The following is an 18,981-nucleotide window of genomic DNA, read 5'->3' as shown; positions in this document are numbered from 1 at the left end:
ACTTCTGGCTTTTTTCTTTTTGCTTATGTGGTGCTGAGGAATCAAACCCAGGGCCTCATGCATGCAAGGCAGGCGCTCTACCACTGAGCCACCTTCCCAGCCCACTTTTGCCTTTCATCTTCCACTTAATGTAATGTTTGTGAGCTTCATGCATATTAGTAATTATATTTTGGACTCTGGGCCTTATGTTTGCTAGACAGGTACTCTACCACCAAGCCTTTTTCTCTTTTTAGAATATGGATTCTAAAAACCATGTATGGAAATTTTCTATTCAATCACATTAAATAGGCTGTCTGGTCTTTTAAATAGAACTTTTACCAGTGCATAGCTATTTGGAAAATATTGGTTCACAAAGCTATTTAGATCTTCCAAATTTTAACGCACATTTCATTATAAAATAATTGTTTAGGGCTGTGAAGGTGGCTCAGTGGTAGAGTGCCTGCCTTGCATGCATGAAGCCCTGGGTTCGATTCCTCAGCACCAAATAAGCAGAAAAAGCTGGAAGTGGTGCTGTGGTTCAAGTGGTAGAATGCCAGCCTTGAGCTGAAGAGCTGAGGGACAGTGTCAAGGCCCAGAGTTCAGGCCCCATGACCAACAACAACAACAACAAATTGTTATTATTATTATTAGTATTATAATTGTTGCATTCATTAATGTCACCACCAGTTTTTTCAGGAAAGTATTTATTAGAAAGTTTTCAAGTTCACAATGGCAGATAAGAGTTTTCATCCAAAATTCTATGGAACTTGAAAGCTTAAATTTACTATTTACAATAAATGATATCATTTACTTTTCTTGGAGTTGCTCACTTAGTTCATATATTATAGAATATCTGATGAGTGCTTAACTGAATTTCCATCTTTTTCAATCATACTTTTAAGTAAAATTGATGTTCCATTAAAAAAAAAAGGTCTAGCTAACAACCCAAATAATAACACATATTCTTGTCTACTGGAAGCTGTCTTGTATATTGTATAGTTTGTTACCAATGTCTTAATTCACAGTTAAAGTAATAGCACTTTTATCCACCATTGCTTTTGCACCATCAATGCAGATGTTAACATAGTGAAAAAGACAAGGCAACCTCACAGATCCTCAGGGTTTGAGGAACCACTGCTTTGGAATATCTTTTGGTTGATCATAGACCTTCCTGTACTTCCAGAATATAACAGTAAATCATACTATTTATGGATGAAGTTTGTTTTGAACAGTTAATAGTCTTTTAACTTTGAGACATTTGATTAACAACGTCAGATGTGGAAGAAAACCAAAATGGTATTCCAATTAATCTCTATTTAATATGAATTTAATTGACCATTTTTTAACTTCTCAAGAACAAAATACTTTCTAATACAGAAGTACTAAATTTCAAATACTCAGACAAAATAAATTCTGCCATATTACTCTTTCATTTTTTTAGTGTGAGCTAAGGGGGGAGGGGGACATTTGAATTAACTAGTTCATTTTATAGTGAAAAATGAATGTTTTATCTTTTTCAGGATGCAGAGTTACTGATGAGATTTTACATTTAGTGCCAAATAAAGAAACATTTAGACTCACCCTCAGAGCAGTCAAATTATGGGCAAAACGCAAGTATCACAAGTCTTTTATATGACATAAAATTCTAATGTTATCCAGTGAAAGAGTTGCAGGCTGAGAGATTGCTGTTATGCATTTGGCCAGGCACTTTTGTCTGAGTCTGACTTGAATGCTACAGAGGATTAAGTCTGCAATGACAAAAGACTTGAGAGTAGTTATGTTGGAAGTTTGAAACAACTTATTTAACAATTTAGTCATTTACTAAATAAGATTAACAGCATTGTAGATGCCACTAGGTGTTCTACAAAGATAAGCTGTCCTAAAACTCAACACATACTCACACTATCTTCTCCTAACTTGAACATTCTGTGGTTTGTCTTAATTTCTCCCTTCTGAGCAAACATTTTAAGACAATTCTTACTTTCTAAAATCCTTCTAAAGGAAACCATTTTTCTATTTCCTCAATTCTCTTTCCAAAGCCTTTCCTTATATTGTTTTATAAGCTCTGTCTTGTAAAACTCATTACATCCCACCCTTTGTTTTCTTCCTTATCTCGTTAACAACTTTGTTAGCAAGGATTTCTGGCTAATACAGCAGCTCAGTACAGCTGATGATAAACCTCAAGGTTGTCAATGAACTTCAGCAAAGTTTGTGATAAACTGCAAAGCTGTCAGTTTGGTAAACTTACATGAGGGAAAGAGGTTGTTTTGCTTTTTAACAAGGATGGAAAAAAGGCTTAGGGCCACCACTGGCCATTTAATCGGAGAAACTTTGGCTGGAATGGAGGCAATTTAATGGCAAATAATCTCCAGTTTGGAGGTTATCAGAGAAAGAAATAGACAGAAAGAAGGGGGAGGGAGAGATGGAGCTTGCTACAAGACAAGGAAAGTTACCTTTCTTGAGGAGATGGCTGGGAGGCTTATGACAGAGAAGGACTTGTTAAGCACGGCAAGAGAACATGGTGGAGGGCCTCTGTAGTGGAGGTCAGAGAAGGACTTGGTGAAACTTTATTAGGTAAGCAAGCAGAAAGACAAAAAGGCAAGGTAACACTGTTAACAATGTGGGTATACTCAAGGAGAAATAGAGAGATGGTTTTAGCTACGGGAATTTAAGTCAGGGTATCTAGCCTTGAGAGGAAACTTAGAGGAGGATCCTTGGGACCCAGCCTGTGTCTCAACCCTCAAAGACACAAGCAGAAAGGCAGAGGGGGGCAGGGAGAAAGAGAGAGAGAAAGGAAAAGCCTGTACATAGATGATTTCCCTCCATTTGCCCAAGTACTCATAGAAATTATGTTAAGTCCTGTAAAATATTGGGGTCCAGTGTCCCAAAAAGGGGCTACATGGACTAATTGTCCAGTGAATATTGGAGCCAAATTTGATTGTATAAGCATATAAGCTTATGAGGCTTAAGGTCAGGCAGGATCTTTAAAGTCTCCAAATTATGCAGCCTAGAGGAGAATTCTGAAGAATTTTTAGATGGAGCTCCTCTCCATTTAGATGAGTGTGGGGAGTTGATGCTAGAGCTTCCATGGGCCTCCCCAGAGGAACTCTGGTCAACTGATTGAGGGAGCAAGCAGCAAGAGGATTCGTCACCTGCCGTTGTTCAATCCCTGGCCTATCCTAGCCAGTGAGCAGCCTAGGCCTCCTGGGCTAGACTTGGAACTCAGTGCTGAGCTTTTACCCTTGTGCTTTGAGCCCTGAACTGTCACTCACCACGAAAGAGGGGTGAATTATCGGTGTCGAATGCAGGAAAGGCACTTGGTCTGGAGGAATTCACCTTGGTGGTTGTCAGGTCCCAAGGTCCCCAGGTCAGCTCAGATTCCCAAAGGGGAAGAGCAAAACTTACCAGGGGAGCCTAGATCTGAGTTAAGGCACCAATGACCACACAGACACCAAGGCACATACAGCAAAGTTTATTGTCAACAAGCTGACAGGCTGACCCTCCCATACAGGGACAGCACTTGTTCTTGAGCAAGGGGTTATATGGCTAGGGGGCTTGGAGTGGAGAATTTTACCAGGGGCAGGAGGGTACTCTGCAGTCTGGTTTGTGTGAGACATGGAATTTGTGAGGTGCATGAGAGCAGGGGATTTTGTTGTGGCTAGGCTAAGGTTTATGGTTGTAGCTGCCTGTGTCCCCTGATAAGATAAGGCCTGAGTCAGCTAATTTCAGGGAAGGGCCTGTGTCACAGATTTTAAGAAAGGCCATGCTTTTACATCAAGGCCTAAGATAGTGGAGTGGCTCCTAAGATGGAAGAGGTTAAGCTACCACCTTTTACTGCTAGAGGTCTCTTTTTTCAAACTTTTTAAGAATCTCATTAAAGCTGTTTGCTGTGGCTCACACTTGTAGTCATAACTACTCAGAAGGTTGAGATCTGAAGATCGCAGTTCAGAGATGAGCCCAAGCATGGAAGTCCGTGAGACTTGCAGTGAAAGGATAACCTGAACAATTCATCTTTTCTTACAGGTTAAATACTGTTTTGTCAGTTTTTAAATGTATATTTTTCACATTTAACATGTCAAGAAATTACAGTGGTCTTTTCAGAGGCATAAAATAATGTCACTTTATATAAATGAGAGCATTTTAAATTTAGTGACATATTGTAATAATTTTAATAGATTATAGTAGCCACAATTATGAAAAATGATTCTAATATCAGTGCTAGATTCTACTGCAATGAGAGGTATCCAAATTCTGTAAATCACTGAAGTTAGTTACCACCTTTATACTTGGTCTTGCTACCATGATTGTGATTACTAGCAAATGTTTATTTTTCTCATAGGATCTCCTGATGGTTCCGCCTTCCTTTTATTTTTCCCTCATTAAAAGGAGAATTTCAGTGTAATTTCGGAAATCTATTGTTCCGAAGCAGGTCACTGAAATATCTGTATCTGAGGGCAAAGTAGAAGTGGTTTACAAGTAAACTGGTTTACTAATCAATTATAAGTCTAGAATGAAATTTTTGCCCTTTGGTTTCAATGTTTTCAGAGAGGAAAAAGTCTTAAATACAATCTTAAGAATGCAGTTATTAAAAGAAATGTACTCTTTACCTGACTTATGTAACTGTAACCTTCTGTGCATCACCTTTATGGTAACAATAATTTTTAAAAAAGAAAGCAGTTATTATAGAATGCCAAGAATAGTAGATTCTAACAGTAATTAGATGTTAATTTTGTAGGTCGTGGTATTTATTCCAACATGCTGGGTTTCCTTGGTGGAGTCTCCTGGGCCATGCTAGTTGCCAGAACTTGCCAATTGTATCCAAATGCAGCAGCATCAACTTTAGTTCATAAGTTTTTTTTAGTTTTTTCCAAATGGTAAGTATATGTACATATGTACTATATATGTACTTTGACTGTTGACTAACTTCTGCCTATATGTAAATTCATCTGGAAATTTAAAGGCTATACATAAACTTTCTGTTTTTTACATTCCTTAAGTTAAAAGTTTAAAATTTTACTAAATTTGAGGCAATTATGGAACACCTACATGGCATGTTCTTTTTTTTTCTTTCTTTGTAAAATTGACACAAAAATTGTACATTTGTAAGGTACCATGATGTTTTGATACATATGGACATTGGATGTTATTCAAATCAGGGTAGGCATATGAATCTCCTCAAACATATTTTTTTATGGTAAAAATGTTCAAAATCTTAAAAAAACAAAATTTTTTTTCCTGGTCCTAGAGCTTGAACTTGGTTCCTGAGTGCTCTCCCTGAGGTTTTTTTGCTCACAACTAGTGCTCTACCACTTGAACTGCAATTTCACTTTTAGCTTTTTGTTGTTAATTGGCAATAAGTCTCAAAGACTTTCCTATTCAACTTGGCTTGGCACCGTGATCTTCATATCTGAACCTTCTGAGTAGTTAGGACTATAGCTGTAAGCCACTGGCATCCAGCTTTTTAAAATTAAGTAGACAGTATATTCAACATTACCTATAGTCTGCCACCCCATCCTTGGCAACTACTATTATATTCTGTCCTTCTATAAGATCAGTACAATATATGATCATGTAGTTTCTGTCTTCTATGTCTGCCCTATTCCAGTTTATATAATGACCTCTAGTTTCATCCATATTGACCCAAAAGACAAGCTCTAGTCTCCTCCCCTCTCCTTTTTGGGGTACAGGAATACTAGGAATTAATTACATTCAGGGTCTTTTTTTTTTTTTTCTTTTGGTCATGGGGCTTGAACTCTGGGCCTGAGCTCTGTCTTTCAACTCTTCTGCTCAAGGCTAGTGCTCTACCACTTGAGCTATGGCGCCACTTCTGGTGGTTTATTGGAGATAAGAGTTTCACGGACTTTCTTGACCAGGCTGGCTTTGAACCTCAATCCTCAGATCTCAGCCTCCTGAGTAGCTAAAATTACAGGCATGAGCCACTGGCGCCCAGCACATTCAGGTTCTTACACTTGCTAGGCAGGCCTTCTGTCACTTGAGCTAATACCTCTAGCTCCTTTTTGCATTGATTATTTTCAAGGGAGGTCTCCCTTTGCTCAGATCAGCTTGTCTGTGATCTGCCTATTTATACTTCCCTGTGTCACTGGGGATAACAGGCTTACCCAGCCATTGTGCTGTTTTCATAGCTAAGAAAATAGGTACACACCACTGTACCTAGTCAAGATTGACTCATGAATTGGGTGTGGGTATATGTAAGCATGTGCACTTGTACGTGCCAGTCCTAGGGCTTGAACTTCGGACCTAGGTACTCTCCCTATTTTTTTTTTGTTTTTTTTCTCAAGGCTAACATTCATAACACTTGAACCACAGCTCCACTTCTAGTTTTTTGGTAGCTAGTTAAAGAGTCTCATGGACTTCCCTGCTTGGTCTGTCTTTGAACCATGATCTCAGCTTCCTGAATACAGCTAGGATTACAAGCATGAACCACTGGCACCTAGCCTCTCATGAATTTTTATGCCCAGGTTTGCCTTGAACCACCATACCCCTATCTCCACGTCCCAAAATAGTTGAATTAAATAGGCCTGAGTCACCAAGTCCAGCTTCATCCCATTTTTTTAATAGCTAAGTTGTGTGATACTTCCAGGGCTTATAAATACAACGGACTTTCGGGCTGGGAATGTAGCTTAGTGGTAGAGTGCTTGCCTAGCATGCATGAAGCCCTAGGTTCAATTCTTCAGTACCATACAGACAAAACATGAATAAAATTAATTTTTAAAAAAGAAGGAAAAAATATTTTTAAAAATATAGTGGAGCTTTAGTTTGAGTAATTATTATAGATTTGACTGCGCACATTTATCAACTTTGTAGAAGTTGTTTGAGTGGAAATGATAATCATAACTATGACATTGATTTGCTGGTTTTTTCAACAAATGTTAGTTTTGCTGCTACTAAATTATCAGAATTAAATCCATGAAAGTAAATGAGAAGGAAGAGATTCCGGTGCATATGAATTACATAAGCAAAGTACTATATTTGCCTTTTCAGAGATTACTACTTCAAAATAGCCTTGTCCTTTTTTCTGGTGCCCATTTTTTCTTTTTGATGTATGAAGATTAGAACTATCTAATGATTTTAGTATTTTGGGTAGCATGTCAAATGTGACTGTATATGAGCTAATTTGTCTTATTTGTGTTAGGGAATGGCCAAATCCTGTGCTCTTGAAACAGCCAGAAGAAAGCAATTTGAATTTGCCTGTCTGGGATCCTCGGGTATGTGACTTACTATGGAATTGTATTAAATCTTTTAGGAAGAAGGCATTTCTCCCATCACCATCTAAAGATTCTTATTCCTTCTCTTTGTTCTGTATGGCGATTATACTTTATTTGCCATATTTTGGGGTTCAGATGACTTGGATCTCTAATGCTGATGAAATGTTACGTCACTAAAAAAATCATATAAGACTAGATGAGTGGGATAAACCATCAACAGTATCATAATCCATTGTAGAAAAACTGCCTAATAATTACTTACACTAAGATATATAAAAATTTTATTTTTCAATGAAGGTTAAAGCAGATTCATAGTTCCAAAATAGCATAATTCTTAATATATGTAGTGAATTTAATTTGGTTGTAGAGTGAATGGTCATTCCTCTTCATAGACAAGGGAAAGCCATCACTGAAGTAGTGCAGAGAAAAGATTGAGTGCCCTAAAACTAGATAATCCTTTTAGTAGTTAGTGATAGTATATTTTCTTGATTCTAAAAGACCATTGTTTATAATGCACCATCAGTTTTAACAACTTTTCCAAGGAAAAACAAAGTGCAATCCTTTTGACTATGACCATCTGACAAGAAAGAAATGTAGTTGGGTGAAGAAAAATATACTTCTTAGATTGAGTTCATAAACTATTAGATTTATATTTCATTCTTCAAACCTTTAGGGAAATGAAATACGGACATCTGAAATAAGATATTAATCATTCCTCTTCTAATTTCACAGGTAAATCCATCAGATAGATACCATCTCATGCCCATAATCACCCCTGCCTACCCACAACAGAATTCTACATATAATGTATCCACATCAACTCGAACAGTAATGGTAGAAGAATTTAAACAAGGTAAACATATTGGCCTTATTACCCTTTAACATATTCCCACAAGATTTTGGTTAACAAGTTTCTTTTGCAACTATAAATTGGTAGTTGGAATTTCTAACTTAAGCCAGTTTGGTGTGGTTGAACTTAATTTATGTGTCCTAAGAAGTATCATATTTATATTTTGTAAGTCAAGAACTTGTTGGCTTCTGCTCATAATGTAGCTACTTGGGAGACAGAGATCATCAGGAAGATTGAGGTTGGAGGCCAGTCCAGGCAAAAAATTTCAAAGAGCCCATCTTAACTAGTAATGAGGCATGATGACACACACTCATCATCCTAGCTGTGCAGAAAACTAAGATTAGGAGGACTGTGGTTCCAGGCCACTTGGGAAAAGACATTCATGGGACATCCCATCCCAACAGAAAAAATATTCTTTTTTTTTTTTTTTTGTCGGTCATGGGGCTTGAACTCTGGGCTTGGGCACTGTCCCTCAGCTCTTCAGCTCAAGGTGAGCGCTCTACCACTTGAGCTACAGCGCCACTTCCGGTTTTCTAGTGGTTTATTGGAGATAGGAGTCTCATGGTCTTTCCTGCCCAGGCTGGCTTTGAACCGCGATCCTCAGATCTTAGCCTCCTGAGTAGCTAGGATTATAGGCGTGAGCCACCGGCACCCGGCTAGAAAAAATATTCTAAGTCCCTATCATCCCAGCTAGAGGTGGAAGTGTAAGTAGGATCAAGTCTAGGCTGGCACAGTCATAAAATTGAAATTCTATTTCAAAGAGAACCAGAGAAAAAAGACTGGGCATGTGGCTCAACTGGTTGAGTAATTTCCTGCTAATATGAAGCCCTGAATTCAAACCCCAGTTTTGCTGGAGTGTGGTAGGAGGTATGTGATTTTCTGTTGAGGTTAGGATAGAGTAATACACATGTTGCTCAGTTTTCAAAAATCGGACATGTTTCTCTTAATGTTTTTGTTTAGGTCTTGCAGTTACAGATGAAATTCTTCAAGGGAAATCAGATTGGTCCAAACTACTTGAGCCACCAAATTTCTTTCAAAAATATAGGTATTTGAAATTTTGTCTTGTGTGTATGCATGTATGAGCATTTTAAGCCAAAACATACTTTTTAGAGATGTTTCTCACAAATTAAGGAACTCTTAATTACAAGTAACAAAAAAATCCTTACTTTACCTATTGAAAAGCACTATAACTAATGGATTCCAGAGTTACTGGTTTTCAGTTCTTCTGAAGTACACTGTTATTTAATATGCAAAGCTTTTATAAAAAAAATACCAGAGCTAGCTTTTCCTGTTGGAGCCACAGGGATGAGAGGAACATCACTCTCTACTCTCCTTTCCATGGCATGTACTCATCCCATTACCAGTGTACTTCGGAAAAGAGGAGTCATCTGGCAAAAATGTCACTTTACCTGCCATGTTTAAGGCTCTCATTTGACCAGATATTGTAAACTATGTTCATACGAACTTGCATAAAAACAGCAGGCACCCCTATGCTGTCAGTGGGTTAGCAGGTCATCAGACCAGTGCTGAGTCTAGGAATACAGGTAGAACTATGGCTCATATTCCCAGATTGTGAGGTGGTGGGAACCACTGTTTGGGCCAGGGGTGCCTTTGGAAATATGTGTCAAGGAGGTCATATTTCCACCAACCAAAACCTGGTGTTGTTAGCAACCCAGAAGCAGTATGCCATCTGTTCTGCCCTGGCTGTCTCAGCGTTACCAGCTTTGGTCATGTCTAAAGGTCATCAAACTGAGGAAGTTCCTGAACTTCCTTTGGTAGTCAAAGATGAAGTTGAAGGTTACAAGAAAACCATAGAGACTGTTTTGTTTCTTAAGAAACTGAAAGCCTAGAATGACATCAAAAAGGTCTATACCTCTCAGCAAATGAGTGTGGGCAAGGGCAAATGAGAAACTGTCAATAGAACCAGCGCAAGGCCTTCAGGAACATTCCTGGAATTACTTTGCTTAATGTAAGCAAACAGAACATTTTAAGACTTGCTCCTAGTGGCCATGTGGGGTGTTTCTGCATTTGGACTGAAAGTGCTTTCTGGAAATTTGAATGAATTGTATGGCACTTGATATAAAGCTGTTTCAAGAGTAACTGTGACCTCCCTCTGTGCAAGATGATCAATAAAGATTTCAGCAGAACCTTGCAAAGTCCAGAGATCCGAAGAGCCCTTACAGAATCATGCAAGAAGATTCATTGCAGAAGAATCTACTGAAAAACCTGAGAATCATGTTGAAATTGAACCCATATGCAAAGACCTCCAGAACACCATTCTTTGCCAGACAAGAAATCCCAAAATCTAACTGAAGAAAGCAGCAGCACTCACAGCCAAATTAGATGAAAAGGCAGCTGCAGAAAAGGGAGCTTGAGAGAAGAAGCCTATGGTGAGTAAGAAAGGAACGAAGGCTGCTGATGTTAAAAACCAGAAGCAGCCTTAGGGGAAAAGGCAGCTGCTACCAAGAAACCAACAGCTGAAAAGAAACTTACCACAGAAGAAAAGAAGCCTGCTACATCAACTGTTAAAATCTATTTAATGACATAAAGGCCAAATAGTATGGAACAGCTTAGTTGAATAAAGACCGGATCAAAGATGCAGTGAGAAACATTTTTTTAAAAAATCTAGTTATTTCCTGAAATGGTACACAAGCATTGAAGAAGGCTACTTTTGGCTACATTTAGAGTTAATAAATGATAGGTGACAGCTATTACTTACATTTTGTAAGCAAGTAGAGAATAATAGAAATCCTAAGTGGTAATAGAGTTTCTTTATTCTACAAGTAGATTCCAGTATTAAGGATTTTACTTAATTATAAGGTGCAAAATTTTGTGAAAATTAGAACATACTTGCATTTTCTTAAACTGCATGCTTGTAATACTCTTCTCATTGGAAAGAAGGAAATATGAATGATGGAAAAATAGTCTTAATAGTTTGTTTCTGTTGTTTATTTTGTTTTTCTGATTGTTACTGCACATTCTTCACAGACATTATATAGTATTGACTGCCAGTGCATCAACAGAAGAACACCATCTAGAATGGTAAGCTTACATTTCAAATTCTCTGCCTGTGCCTAGTTATTAATAATTTATTTATATGGTGCTTTATCACTTAAAGCAGTTTTTTGTTGGTTTTCATATTATTTATCTTATTGGTGATATGTACATGTCCGTGGAGCATTCAGGGACTACAAAATGTTATCACATTTGTATTTCAGAATCATGTGGGACCTGAGGTATCTTTATATATGTACAGATCATGCTTATTGCTTTCAGAATGAGAAAGCAAAATTTTGAAGTAGTCTGAATGATCCTGACACCCAGTTTCTTCATTTTATCATTGTTTTGTCCAAAACTCAAGACATTTTGTATATCCTTTTTTTTTCTTTTTCTTTGTGCCATTCTTTGGGCTTGAATTCAGGGCCTGGGCACTGTCCCTGAGCTTTTGTGCTCAAGGTAAGCATTCTACCACTTGAGCCACAGCTCTACTTCTAGCTTTATGGTGGTTAATTGGAGATAAGATTGCCGTAGACTTTCCTGCCTTGCTTGGCTTCAGACCATGATTCCCAGATCTCAGCATCTTGAGTAGGTAAGATTACAGCCATGAGCCACCTGCACCTGGCTTGTATAAATCCTTTTAATTTAAGAGACAGTTGAATTAGAAAACAGATAAGACATGTTTAGGACCAAGAAGCAGCATATCCATTCTAGTGAAATCTAAACTTGTTCCTTCTAATATAGTCACATACCTGGACCAGCTATTAAGCCACCAGAGATAGTTATACTTTTCTTGGGTCTGACTTTAGGGAAAAAAAAGCATAATACTGTCTTACTGTTACTCCAAAGATTTAATCCTGTTTCATTGATAATAATTCTTTTACTGAAACAGTATTTAATATTTCTAGGTTGGCTCAAGTTTTAGTGGAACCCAAGAATGTTTGTTCAATAATATGTTGTCTGACTATTTCCATGCTTCACAACAAAGTTGAATAGTTAAAACAGAGACAAGCTTAAAATACTCAGTATTTGGCCCTTCACAGAAAAACATTGCCAATTTTCATTTAGCTAACACTACAATAACTCAGATATATACATATGCTTTTATATACATATATATGCTTATATATGTGTATATAAATATATGTATATATGTCACTATATACATGTTGAAGCATACAATGTTGTAAGCTTTTTCTGTTTGAGAAAATTTTAGTGTTCTTGACCTTATTTTACTTCATAAAATCACTAGTAAATTTGACAGTCACATTTAAGTGAGGTAGAAAATGACATTGAAGCAATCTGATGAAATTTTTTTCCAATGTCTGATTTGAATTTTGTGCAAAACATACTGATTTCATAAATTTATGTTCCAGTTGTTAGCAACATAAAATTTCAAAATAGAAAAAAAGATTGAAGATCAAATTAACCAAAATTTTTGTTCATGCCCAATCAAGATTTATAGTCTTACCAAGACAGACAGGGTATTTTAGATTGACGCATGCTTTGTGTAGATCAATTTTTCTAAAAACACACAAAAACTTATTAAATTTATCACTTGGTTGGTATTTTGAAGCGTACCTACTATAATTGGGCTAGTTTTTTTTAATAAATGTAAATTTTCATAGTTGATATGCTGTTTGATTTACTTCAATGTGGTTTCCAATTTTGATGTGGTCATAAGAAAAATCTTGCCTGTTTGTTTTAGGGTTGGATTAGTAGAGTCTAAAATCCGTGTACTTGTTGGAAACTTGGAACGGAATGAATTTATTACTCTTGCCCATGTGAATCCCCAGTCATTTCCAGGAAATAAGGAACACCATAAAGAGTAAGTTGATTTTAATACGGTGTTTCTTAAACAATGTTATTAAGCATATGCATTATTTCAGATTAGTTGTGAGATTGTCATTAAAAAAGGCCTTGACAGGGGAGGATGTAGTACATGTTTGTGTAAGTGACCACTGGTGAAAAATGAGTATGTACTACTTCAATAGCCAATAGACTCCAGCACCTCCATTACAATATTTAGAGCATCTATAAGAATATATTCAGAGAGTCATTTTCAGGGCCACTTAATCCTCGTTAGACCAATATAGAGTATCAGTGATCTGGATGGTAATCTTGAAGAATATGGCCAAATCACTGAAATCTCTATTAATGAGATAGAGACATTAGTAACTTAAGTTTTAATTACCAAATAGCATCTGTAAAATTATAAAAACAATTAATGGAAATTCTTAAATTTTACTTTATAGCAACAATTACGTATCAATGTGGTTCCTCGGGATAATTTTTCGGAGAGTAGAAAATGCAGAAAGTGTTAACATAGACTTGACATATGATATACAGTCATTTACTGATACAGGTAAGATTTTGTCATCATAGAACTGTGATTCTCAACTTTGGCTGTAACTCAGCATCATCTGTCTAGGATCTAGCTGGCTATATATTTTCAAGTCCCACAATTGGTTAAATGAAACAGTGTATCCATATTGTGGAGATCTGTGCTGCTGTTAAAATAATGAAAAGCATGATTATGCAATTGCTAAGACATATTAAGGGAATTATAGAACTATATGTCTAGTGTGCTTCCATATATTTAAAGGAAAAACACACACACACACACACACACATGTTTACTTAAAATGTGTAGAACACCTCAGAAAGGATAGTTAATTTAAAAAAATAAAATAAAAAGCATGGCAAAGGCAGTTGCTTCTAGGTAAGGGAACCAGCCAATGTGTCCAAGGAATGGGATGAGGAGACTTCTGTAAATACTCAAACTCTTTTGAGTTTTGTACCATTTAACTGTATTACCTGTTTTAAGCAGAAAGAAAACAAATTCCACAGGTGATTCTGTATGTGTGCACAGCCAGGGATTGTAATCACAGTCATAAAGATGACTTGATTTTTTGTTTTTTTTATATGAAAAAAAATCAGTAGATAGTCTTACTTGAATACATTTCAATGATAAGAATATCTTTCACCTAGCTCCCAATCACAGCTCCCTAGAACATTTTAATCATTTATAAATTTAGGCTTGTATTAATCTGGAATAGTATACTCCCCGACAGTTATTATTCGTCCATCTGAGTTTCTAACCTTTTTGGAACTAGCCTTCATATTTATCATGATAATATATTTCCCTAAGCTTCAGCTTAAAACTGCTAAATTATACTTTGGAAGAAGAACTCAGAGTATCTGCAGTTTGAACAAGCACTGCTGATCATTATAAGCAATCTACAATAAAAACATAGATATACATTTTTCCACTTTAATTACAACTCAGTTTTTTCAAAAAGGTGGTTGAGATACTCTATTTACAATAGAATTCTAAAACATTGTGTTCCAGATGTGGAAAATTGTGGTGTAAAGGATTAAATAATTGACCATTTTTACAAGTAATTGTTATGCAAAACAAGCCTCAGCGTCCCTGCTTTCAGAGCACTTATTTTCTGAGTATTCACAGTTAAAATATATTAATTTGTGTAAGAATTAATATAACTGGCCCATAGCAAGTTATAAGAAGCACTATAGAATGAGAATTCAGAGCTATTGTATTATGATCCAGGCAAGGTGTTCAGGCCTGTTGATTACCTTTTTCCACCTATACTAAAAATATACCTATAAAGTTTTTGGAATCTTAGATTCTGTGATTGATGTGAGCTACAAAAGTAAAAGAAACAACATGGAAGAGGGAGAGCTGTTATTTGCGTCTTGGATATTTGGTATAAGAATTAGTTTTTTAATTTATACCTTTTTAAAGTATCTTTTAAGTAGTTGTACAGAGGAGCTTGCCATTTAACAAAGCAACAAAATGAATACAATGTATCTTGGTCAAAGTCACAACTGTCAACATTCTTATCTATCACTCCCCTACCCATCTCTTCCCTTACTCTTAATTTTGTAGGATATATATTGGATTTTTCTGCATTTTCCCCCTCTTCTCCTGAGAATTAGCTTTGCCTTGGGCAAATAATTAGAAGAGTTTCCCTTTGGGGAAAATTAATAAGTCAAGATTTGGAGAAAGCTTTTGGGGGAAAAGTACTGTCTTCTGTTTATTTTGTTAACAAGCTTTGATTATGGGAAAGTCTTAATAAGATGAACCAGGTAGAACTAGTCAATTCTTGAATAGGATTGTGGCATGATGAAAGTGTTTTCGAAATACTTGTAAGACATGTATCTGTATTTGTATATGTGTTGGGGGAAATACTAAAGGTATATGCACTCCAGAAAAAGAGAACTTCTTGATTCAGAAGTTTCCCATTTAATATATTTACATTGTTACAGTGTACAGACAGGCAAACAATATAAATATGCTGAAGGATGGAATGAAAATTGAAGCAACTCATGTAAAGAAAAAACAACTTCATCACTACCTTCCAGCAGAGATTCTTCAAAAGAAGAAAAAGGTGAGTTTATAATCTTAACTCACTCTCATAGTTCCACTCATGCAAATGATCCTGGGACCACATTTTAAGTTATATATTTTCCAAATCTATTGAGAAAAAGAGAAAAGATGTAGACAATTCAGTCTTAGGACTAAAATCTTTAGCTTCAGTAATCACAAGAGATAATTTGCCTAAATGCACTTTAGAATTAAAGCTAGACTTTTTATTCTTAGATGCTTTTTGAAATTCTAATAACTGTTCTTTCTTTCAGCAAAGTCTCTCTGATGTCAGTCGAAGTTCAGGTGGATGTCAATCCAAAAGATTATCTCTGGATAGCAGTTGTCTGGATAGCTCCAGAGATACTGACAATGGAACACCTTTTAATTCTCCGTTGTCTACAAACAAACCTTCCAAACCAGATAGCCCTCCTGGAGAAACAGAAAGGTGTGTATATCAAAATACTACTTTCAGTCTCCTGTTCAGTTATTTATGAATAATAGGGACTTTTCCATAACTTGGCTAAGTACTTGACAACCTGTTGTAGAGCTGTGGGAGAGAACATGAGGTTCAGAGCATGTAGGAATCAAGTATGAAGAAAGAGATTTTGTGCTTAGCTTTTTCTGCTAATCCTCATTGAGACCTCTACCTTTCTCTCCCTTTCCTTCATTGAATAAAATAACAGTACTAGAAAGAAGTAATTCTATGTTTAAAGCTTTTAAAAATAAGGAACATTTAAATCATTTAATGATTATCATTTGACACTTTCATTAGGACTAGTGCTGAGCCTGCTAGTATAATTGTGGAGAAGCCACTGCATGTCCCACCAGCTCAAGGACTATCTATTCCAGTCATTGGTGCAAGTAGGTATCTAAGCTTCCATTATTAATTATTTAATTTCACAAATATTTAATTATTAAAATTGTTTTTCTCCTTTTCAGAGGTTGACGCTACGGTAAAAGCTGTATCAACCCCAGCTGTGTGTACCATTCCTACTGTAGTAGGACGAAATGTCATTCCTAGAATCACAACATCCCACAACCCTACCCAGGGACAACCACATCTAAATGGAATGTCAAATATAGCTAAGAATCTTATACCCAAAAGATCCCATTCTCCGTCCATAGATGGAACTTCTAAGAGGTTGAAAGATATAGAAAAGGTAAATTAAAACTTTTTATGTTAAAGTAATAGTAGAAAAACTCAAATTTGCTGTACATATTTTAGTTTTCCATAAGAAGTTGACTTTAGAGGACAATATTTATTGTTATCTTTAATTCAAATTACTGATGGGTCTGAATTTTTATTTATTTTGTTTATGGTGCCCATCCTGGATGCTGAGAACTTAGAGGCTTAGGTGTTATTCCTGAGATTTTATGCTCAAGGCTAGTGCTCTACCACTTGAGCCGCAATTCCACTTTCCTTTTTTGGTAGTTAATTGGAGATAAGAGTCTTACAAACTTTAAACCTGATTGGCTTCCACCCACAGTCCTCAGATCTCAGCCTCTTGGGTAGCTAGGATTACAACTGTGAGCCATTGGCACTGGCTGAATATTTTAATGATTGATCTAAGTTTCTCCTCAATTCACACAAAAGTCACTATTGGTAAACCAATTATGTTATTTCTTGAATATTTGGTATTTCCAGTAGGGGGTAGCAAAACTTTTTTTTTTTCCTTAGACTGAATTGATTTTAAAATTAAAATGTAAAATTTTAAATTAAAACGTAAAAATTAAGAACAGTGGTTAAATTCATTCTAATTTAAATTGTAATAAATTAAATTTTAGTAGTTTTTGATTATAATTTCCCAGTTTACATATATTTCTATGATTTTTGCAGATACATAATAGCAACTTTCTTTTAATGTTTATCATCTTAGTTTATTCGACTTGAATCAGCATTTAAGGACCCCCGTGTTGCTGAAGAGAGAACAGGAAAATCAGTGGTAAATACATTAATAATATGTTTTTAGAATATTTACTTTTAAAGATTAGAAAAGCACTTTTAACTCTTCACCAGTGGCTGATTTACTAAATAGTAATCCTAGCTACTCAGGAAGGCTGAGATCTGAGAATCACAGTTTGAACCCAGCCCACTCAGGGATCCTCTTATCTTTAGTTAACCACCAAATGGCCAGAAGTGGAACTGTGGCTCAAGGGGCAGAATGTCAGCTTCTAGTGAAAAAGCTAAGGGACAACACCTATACCCTGAGTTCAAGCCCTAATACTAACACAATAAAATACTTTATTTAGAAAGCAAGTCAGATCAGGTCTGTCAAGTTTTCATTATGTTTTAAGTATCAGTGTGTTGCATATAGTAAAGTTTAAACTTGTATATAATTATTCTTTTCTTAGGATACTATTGGAGGAGAATCTATGCCTATTCCAACTATTGATACATCACGTAAAAAGGTAATAAGTCTTATTACATAGGTTAAAATGAATTAAAAAAGGCATATTAAGAGCCTAACATGGGAAAACAAAAAACAATAACAACAAAAAACCTTTGTCCCTGTTCTCAAGTCCTAGTAGTATATTTACCCTTAAGGTTGGAGGTAGCAAACAAATTGTATAGTCTTGAACATTCATACATCAAAGGGAGAGTTGCTTAAAAAGGCATAATGATTTCTTTATATTCATTCCTGTTTTTTGTTTCTAATTTTTGGGGGGTTTTTTGTTGTTGTTGTTTTTGTGCAGGTCCTGCTTTAACTGAGATCCTAGACTATGCCTTAGCTTTTTTGCTCAAAACTAGCACTATACCACTTGAGCTCTACTTCCAATTTTTTTGGTGCTTAATTGGAGATAAGAGTCTATGGACTTTCTTGCCCAGGCTGGCTTCAAATGGTGATCCTTGGATCTCAGCTTCCTGAATAGCCAGGATTACAGACATGAGCCACTGGTGCCAGCCCATACCTTGTTTTTATTTATCTGTAGAGGAATACTTGGTAACTAAGAACAGGAGTTTCTTACAGAAATGAAAATTTAGCTTTTGTTCTGTACACTATTGTCAAATGAAGCATTATTTCATTTGAATATTAGAAATCATACACATTAGTGTTTGGAGGAACCACATGTAGTGGTGCATGTCAAAAAGCCAGGCACTGATAACTTGTGGAGCTGGTGGCTGGTTCAAGCCCCACAACCTACAAAAAATGTAAATAAGCAAAAATTTTAAAGCATAAGCTGGACAGGTAGCACATATTCATAGGCCCAGCTGTTCTGGAGATAAGAGGATCATAGTTCAAAGCCAGCCTGGGCAAGAAAGTGCATGAGACTCTTAACCACTAAAAAGCCAGAAGTAGAACTGTGGCCCAAATGGTAGAGGAATAGCCTTGAGCGAAACTGTTACCCTATCAGGTTCCCCAGGATGTATTATTGGCCCTTATAAAGTAGAATAATAGTCTCATCGTCTATCAGTTACAGAATTTGTAAACACAAGATTGAGTGACAAAAAAAAATGTTGGTATATAACTATACTAATTATATGTAAGAAAAAACTGAGGTACATATTAAAATATAAAGATGAAATATCATGTTTGGGC

At 36.1% G+C, this 18,981-nt stretch overlaps 1 protein-coding gene and 1 pseudogene across 6 annotated transcripts in view; both read left to right on the top strand.

The window, feature by feature from the left end:
* Positions 1-18,981, top strand: part of LOC138835952 (poly(A) polymerase gamma) — a 52,924-nt gene that overhangs the window by 15,741 nt on the left and 18,202 nt on the right. For 5 of the 6 annotated variants that reach the window (XR_011374812.1, XR_011374814.1, XR_011374815.1 and 2 more), the window contains exons 8-21: positions 1,500-1,589; positions 4,715-4,853; positions 7,133-7,205; positions 7,938-8,058; positions 9,016-9,100; positions 11,044-11,097; positions 12,761-12,880; positions 13,308-13,417; positions 15,343-15,464; positions 15,715-15,887; positions 16,215-16,303; positions 16,382-16,602; positions 17,320-17,385; positions 17,795-17,851. Coding sequence is in view for 2 of the 6 variants with exons in the window: in XM_070034535.1 (XP_069890636.1) it covers positions 1,500-1,589; positions 4,715-4,853; positions 7,133-7,205; positions 7,938-8,058; positions 9,016-9,100; positions 11,044-11,097; positions 12,761-12,880; positions 13,308-13,417; positions 15,343-15,464; positions 15,715-15,887; positions 16,215-16,303; positions 16,382-16,602; positions 17,320-17,385; positions 17,795-17,851 (1,520 nt within the window). In the remaining 4 variants the exon portion in view is untranslated. The remainder of the gene's footprint in view (positions 1-1,499; positions 1,590-4,714; positions 4,854-7,132; positions 7,206-7,937; positions 8,059-9,015; positions 9,101-11,043; positions 11,098-12,760; positions 12,881-13,307; positions 13,418-15,342; positions 15,465-15,714; positions 15,888-16,214; positions 16,304-16,381; positions 16,603-17,319; positions 17,386-17,794; positions 17,852-18,981) is intronic. The other variant, XM_070034536.1, reaches the window with a different exon arrangement.
* On the top strand, positions 9,249-10,603 carry LOC138835932 (large ribosomal subunit protein uL4 pseudogene; annotated as a pseudogene).

This window comes from Dipodomys merriami, unplaced genomic scaffold (genome assembly GCF_024711535.1).
Source record: "Dipodomys merriami isolate MVZ:Mamm:240054 unplaced genomic scaffold, mDipMer1.0.p SCAF_242, whole genome shotgun sequence".
Taxonomy (NCBI): domain Eukaryota; kingdom Metazoa; phylum Chordata; class Mammalia; order Rodentia; family Heteromyidae; genus Dipodomys; species Dipodomys merriami.
Note: the sequence above shows the minus strand (reverse complement) of the source record. Positions and strands in the feature narration are given on the sequence as shown.